Genomic DNA, 6,072 nt, shown 5'->3' with positions numbered 1-6,072 from the left:
AGACATTGGATCAACAGCGAATTCTGAAAGTGGATAGAGTATCTCAAAATTCCTAAACTTCAGGCTTGTTTTTCTTAGAAAGGAAGTTCAGTGGGGGGTGATTAGGAGCATAGGTTCTGAAACTAAAGGGTCTGGGGTTCAGCCCTGGCTCTGACTCTCACTAGCTGTGTGACCTTGAGAATGAGGATCACAGTTAGCAACAAAGATCGCCAGCCCACAAATCTGGACAAGTTTAAAAAGCACAATTGTGTACTTCTCTGTGTGTGGTTATTTAATGGAGACCATTTATTAAGACCACACTATGACCTCACCTGGAAGCTTTATAAACACTATTTCAAAATACATTACTCATTTGCAAGGACAGTATCATAATGTCATTGCATAGATGAGAAAACCGAGGCTCAGAGAGAAGCAATTTGCCCAGAGTTAGTCCATAATTAAATGGCAGGGTCAGAACTGAAATTCAAGTCACCTGATCTCCCCGGTTCAGCATTTTTTTTTACTGGACAGTGCACCCCAAAATGGTCACAAGGAAACAACCAATGCAAATGCAATAATATTTAATAATTGGCCATAAATTAACACCCGCAGACAGAATTGCAGATACACACAGGGATTTTGCAAATACAAAACATGCGTAAGTACCAGAAATGAAAAAAACTACAATAATTTAAGGCCTTTAGGCCTTGCCACGACCAAATCCCTCAGGGAACGTATGCCGCCTCCCCATTGGGGAGATTCAAGAATCACAGATTCAGACAATCCCAAAGTGGGCGTTGAAGGTTCAGATCAGGGCCTGGGACCTGCCCTGGGAGAGGGCCGCTGGGATTCTGGGAACCACAGAAGTAGAAACTGGTACATGGCGCGTGGGAGACAAGGCAGACTCCAGACTCAAGTCTCTTCCTGCCACACCAGGCGCCTGGAAGATCATGCGTCCCACGGAAGTATCGCTGCATCCCGGGGAACTCATTCTGGCCTTGGGAAAAGCACCCGCACCTCTGGCACCCAGTGCCGGTGGGTCGAGGTCCCGCCAACCGAGGCTGAGGATCTCCCGAGCTGGCTGAGAGACCCGCCTGCTGCAAAGGACCCCCCAGAGGGCGGGGCCCGAAGCCTCCCGCCCGCAGAGCTTCGGGTCCCAGGCCCAGCCGAGCCCAGGCCGGATCACAGACAAGGCCCCGAGTCTGCCACCAGCCTCAGGTCCCACGTGAGCAGGCGCAGGAGGTTGAAGATGACGCTGGCTTCGTGGCACCCAGGCGAGTCCTGGAACCCGGGAAGGAGGCGGAGGCGGGCTGAGCCAGGAATTCGCTTGCGGACCAGCTCCCCTGCCGGTGCTCAGCGCTCCGAGTCCGAGCTCCCATCCCGTCTCAGCCTCGCATGGCTCCCCCCCTGCAGACTCACCGCCTCCCCGCCCGCGGCACTCGCAGCTCTGCGTGTTTGGGGACGCGTCCTCGGTGGCCTGAGGGACTTCTTCCAGGAGCCTGGCCGGACCAGCTCGAGCTGCAAGGGGAACAGGAGGGACGTGAAGACGGCGAAGAACCCAGGGTCCCTGGGACTCTGCCGGTGAGTGACTCTCCCACCGCAGACCAAAGCCCGGATAGGGGGACACCGAGACGACGCGAATCGTGTCTGGGCCGGCTTTTCGGTTCGGGGGACAGATTGGCCTCGCGGGGAGGCCCGGGGGCGCAGAGCGAGCCGGAGGGGCCGGGGGCGCGGGCGGTACTCACGCAGGCCCCCACGTCCCGCCGCGCGGCCGCCAGCAGCTCCAGGATCGGGCCGGTGCCGGGGATCCGCTCTGGGCTCCGCAAGCCGCTCAGCACGGCCTGGGCGTCCTCGAGGCCCCGGGCCACCAGGCGAAGCCGCGAGCACGACTGTGGGGAGCAGGCGGGAGTTAGAGAGGCCGCGCCCACCGGCCCGCGCCGCCCCCCGACGGCTCGCCCGCCTCACCCAGGGACGCGGAGGGTCCCTCCTTGGGCGAAAGGAGCAGTTGCGCGGCCTCCAGCTCAGGGTCTCCTCCTCCTGTGGGACAAGGGTCGGGGTGAGGCTGAGCCTCCTCGCTGCGCTCCCCAAGCGCTGGGAAGGCGGGGATTCCTACACGTGGGACGCTCCCGGCCGGGGACGGTTGTGCGGATGGTGCACTGAACCCCGTAGCTCTCGGAAGGCCTGGACGGTGGGCCGAAGGCACCCCGCCGACGCCTTGCGAAGCCCGGCGCCCCGACGTGGAACCGAGTCGGCCTGGAGGGGGCGCCCTTTGGGGCCTGGCACAGAGGCAGAGCGTGTGCTGACCGCAGGGGCGCCCCGCAAGACGCCGCGGTCTGAATTCTGCCCCGAGATCCGAGGCGCGCCTGCTGGGCGCTGGGACGCAGGGGACCCTCGGGGACGGGTGGAGAGGTCTGGGCGTCACTCACGTAGCGGTCCCTCAGCGCCTTGACCGCCGCCACCGCCCTGGGCTCCAGCGAGCGGTAGTGTGACAGCAGGCAGCGCCGGGGTGTCGTCACGCCAGGGTCCGCCGCCTCGCCCGCCGTCACCAAGACCCACAGCCCCACGGCCACCGCGGCTGCGCCTCTCGGCCCCATCTCTGCTCCTGCGCAAGGCGAGGCGCCAAGAGTCCAAGCCCCTGCCTCTGCTTGGCGTGGCGCCGGGACCGATGCTCAGGGCGCGGGCCCGAGACACGCCGCGAGCCCGCAGCCCCCTGGTGCCGTCGGCCCGTCTCCGCTCGCCGCTCACCTGCACGCTGTCCTCGGTGGCCCCTCGTGCTGCTGCAGCGCCCGCCTGCCGCTGTCCCCAGGCTGGAGCCCACCTTCGACAGCGGCGCCTGCAGGGTCCATGCGGCTTTTATGTGCGGGGCTGGGAGACGGTGAGCAACCGGACTTCCCCGTCCCGAGCCGGCGAAGCTTTCCGAACGTCAGCGCTGGGGCGCCTGCCCGGGGCTGAGGACTTTACCCGCCTGCTGGCCGGTGCCAGCCGTGGCTCGGCCCCAACCCTCTGTCCTGAGCCAACCGCTTGGGTCTGTTTTCTGGACAGCTGTTTGTCTTGCGCGCCCGCGCGGGCCTTTCTTCTGCACTCTAGGAAGGAACCGAAAACATAGCTTTTCCTTCCCTTCCGAGGGACAAGAGTGGCAGGTGTCCCCACACCAGTACCTGCCCTCAGCGAGCTCCTGGGGCAGGTTTGTAGTGCCCTGTGGGCAGCAGCTTCCTGGCTTCGCAGTCTTGTCTTCCTCTGTTCCTTTCTTTTTTTCCAAGAAAAAAATTTATTTATTTTGAGGGAGGAGAAATAGCAGGGGAGCGGAGGGGCGGGTAGGGAGAGAAGGAGAGAGAGAGAGAGAGAGAGAGAGAGAGAGAGAGAATCCCAAGCAGGCTCTGAGCTGTCAGCGCAGAGCCCCACGTGGGGCTGCAGTAGACAAAGCTGAGATCATGACCTGAGCCGAAATCAAGAGTCCGCACTTGACTGTTGAGCCACCCAGGCGCCCCTTGTCTTTCTCTGTTTATCTTTCTTGTCTCGCCCTGAATATTCCCCCTGGGTTCTCTTGGGTTTTCCTCATCCGGGTCTTTGACAAACTCTCTCTGGCTTCCTTGGCCTGTTCTTAAATGATACGTATTCCTTTGCCAATTATAAATGTGCATTTGCTGTTGAAAAGTGGAATCACGGGGCACCTGGGTGTCTCAGACCCTCGACTCAGGTCATGATTTCACAGTTGGTGAGTTCAAGCCCCGCGGCAGGCCCTGTGTTGACAGTTCAGAGCCTGGAGCCTGCTTCGGATTCTGGGTCTCCCTCTCTGTCTCTCTGCCTCTTCCTGGCTCGTGCTCTGTCTCTTTCAAAAATAAACGTTAAAAATTTTTTAAAGGACTTAAAAGAAAAGAAAAGTGAAATTACATTTTTCTCAGTCATTGTTCATAATAATTGGAGCTAATTTCTTTTTTTTTTCAACGTTTATTTATTTTGGGGACAGAGAGAGACAGAGCATGAACGGGGAGGGGCAGAGAGAGAGGGAGACACAGAATCGGAAACAGGCTCCAGGCTCTGAGCCATCAGCCCAGAGCCTGACGCGGACTGCGAGATCGTGACCTGGCTGAAGTCAGACCCTTAACTGACTGCGCCACCCAGGCGCCCCATGGAGCTAATTTCTACTAAACACTCTCCCTCTGCTGGGCCCCACTTGAAGCTCTTCTTTTGTATTTAATGCTTTATTCTCCCCAGCAGCGTTGCCACAAAGGTCCTCTTATTTGCTGACACTTTATCAGGGAGGAAGCTGAGGGACAGAGAGACCGAGTCCTGCCCGAGCTCGCATAGCTTGGAGATGTGAGTTTGGGACCGCCGGTGTTATTATCGGTGATGCTCTACAATCTATATAGACTGGTCTGTGTGCAGAATAGCTTAGGTATGTTTTGGCCAAGTTCAACCAAGCTTCCTTCATGAGACCACCTCTAATTTATTATAATTATGTTCATTAATAAATATTGATAATTACAGGCAAGTTGTGACTCTTTCAGATGTAGGTCTTCCTCAGCATCAATGAGAAAATTGTTTTGTTTTTTCAGTGTTTATTTTCTTATTCAAAGGTATAAAGGTTTTAAGAAACGTCTACATGGTTGATATGTAAGAACTCGGGTGGTTAGGCATCTGACTCTTGATTTCAGCAAAGGTCATGATCTCAAGTTCATGGAATCAAACCTCCCCCCACCCATTAGCTAGGAGCTTGCTGCTTGGGATTCTTGGGATTCTCTCTCTCTCTCTCTCTCTCTCTCTCTCTCTCTGGCTCTCCCCACCCACACATGCATGTGCATGCGCACGAGCACGCACGCATACACGCACACACACTTTCTCTTAAAATAAATAAATACTAAAAAAAAAAAAAACCAAGAAAGATAAGAACTCAGAAAAATCATGAGAGAAATTCTATGGAAATGTTAGAAAGGATCCCCCAAAGTGTCCATGCAGCCTGTTTTCCAAGCTTCCATTACCTCTCCCCCACCCATCCCCACATCCCCCATTTCAGTTGGAGATTTGGATAGTTCCAGAAGGTGACTTTTCCCCCTCCCCCATCCCTGGGATGGGATATGTGACCTGGCTGCAGCCCTTTACCACAGTTGTGCCTCTGGCTCCAGTGACTGGGTTTGTCGTGGATACATGACCTAAGCTAGTCCAATCAAAGTCAGACATCTTGGGAGAGAGGTCTTCGACCTCTACTGAAGAAGTCCGAGTATAAAGCCGGGGAGCTCTTAGCACCCATCTTGGAATGTATAAGGGGGAACAGCTTCCCCACCTGTGGAAGGAAACCCGAAACATAAAACAAACAGAACTGGGAGGTTCATGATGCCCTACAGGATCACACCTTACCCGAAGCCTTCCCTTAACTCCCGCATTCTGGTTTTATAAGTCCGTAAACTGTCCACTGTCCAAGGTGGCTTGAGCTAGGGTTTTGGTTGTTTGCCACCTTATTAGTTAAGGTTATTCGTCCTTGACCAATATCCAATGTGGGGCTGAACAGCAACCACATGTCTCCAAAGACCGAAGAAGTACAAGTAAGATTGGCAACAGCGGGAGGAGTGGAGGGCTGGGACAGACTCAGGGAAGCAGACTCAGATTCTGGACAATCAGGAATCCAACTATGAGCCCCACCAGGCACGCTATTGAGGTGGAGTTACGTGCGGTAGAAAATAACATTTAATACTCTTGTACATTTGTCCCCTCAACATTTCTGTGTTGAAATCCTAATCAGCAAAGATGATGGTATTGGTTGGTGGCACCTTTGGGAGGTAAGTAAGTCATGAATGGGGTTAGTCCTCTTATGAGAGAGACCCTACGGAGCTCCCCAGCTCCCTTCTAGCACGTGAGAACTTTGCCTCCCAGAAGAGGGCCCTCACCTGACCAGGCACCTGCTCTTGGACTTCCCAGCCTCCAGCACTGTGAAAAAGAAATTCTGGGGGCACCTGGTTGGCTCAGTCAGAAGAGCATGCAACTCTTGATCTTGGGGGGTGTGAGTTTGAGTCCCACGTTGGGTGTAGAGATTACTTCAATAAAGAAAATTTGAAGAAAAAAAGAAAGAAAACTTTAAAAAAATCTGTTGTTTATAAA

The 6,072-nt window shown here is 55.2% G+C and overlaps 1 protein-coding gene across 1 annotated transcript; it reads right to left on the bottom strand.

Annotated features, from left to right (window-relative positions):
- Positions 1–1,161: 1,161 nt before the first annotated feature.
- On the bottom strand, positions 1,162–2,807 carry LOC123382354 (interferon lambda-4-like). The gene is made up of 5 exons (XM_045046650.1): positions 2,406–2,807; positions 1,945–2,016; positions 1,725–1,868; positions 1,423–1,497; positions 1,162–1,260 (listed from the first exon to the last, which is right to left on the bottom strand). The coding sequence occupies exons 1-5, from the start codon at positions 2,571–2,573 to the stop codon at positions 1,162–1,164; spliced, it is 558 nt and encodes a 185-aa protein (XP_044902585.1). The 5' UTR covers positions 2,574–2,807.
- Positions 2,808–6,072: the final 3,265 nt, after the last annotated feature.

This window comes from Felis catus, chromosome E2 (assembly GCF_018350175.1).
Source record: "Felis catus isolate Fca126 chromosome E2, F.catus_Fca126_mat1.0, whole genome shotgun sequence".
Classification (NCBI taxonomy): domain Eukaryota; kingdom Metazoa; phylum Chordata; class Mammalia; order Carnivora; family Felidae; genus Felis; species Felis catus.
This window is presented reverse-complemented; position numbering and strand designations above follow the sequence as displayed.

Excerpts from the sequence above, each read along its gene's own strand:
- LOC123382354 (XM_045046650.1), bottom strand. The coding sequence starts at position 2,573 with ATGGGGCCGAGAGGCGCAGCCGCGGTGGCCGTGGGGCTGTGGGTCTTG. Across the intron at positions 1,869-1,944 it reads GGGACCCTCCGCGTCCCTGG|TCGTGCTCGCGGCTTCGCCT; the intron begins GTGAGGCGGGCG and ends TGCTCCCCACAG. Across the intron at positions 1,261-1,422 it reads GTCCCCAAACACGCAGAGCT|GACTCGCCTGGGTGCCACGA; the intron begins GCGAGTGCCGCG and ends CCCGGGTTCCAG.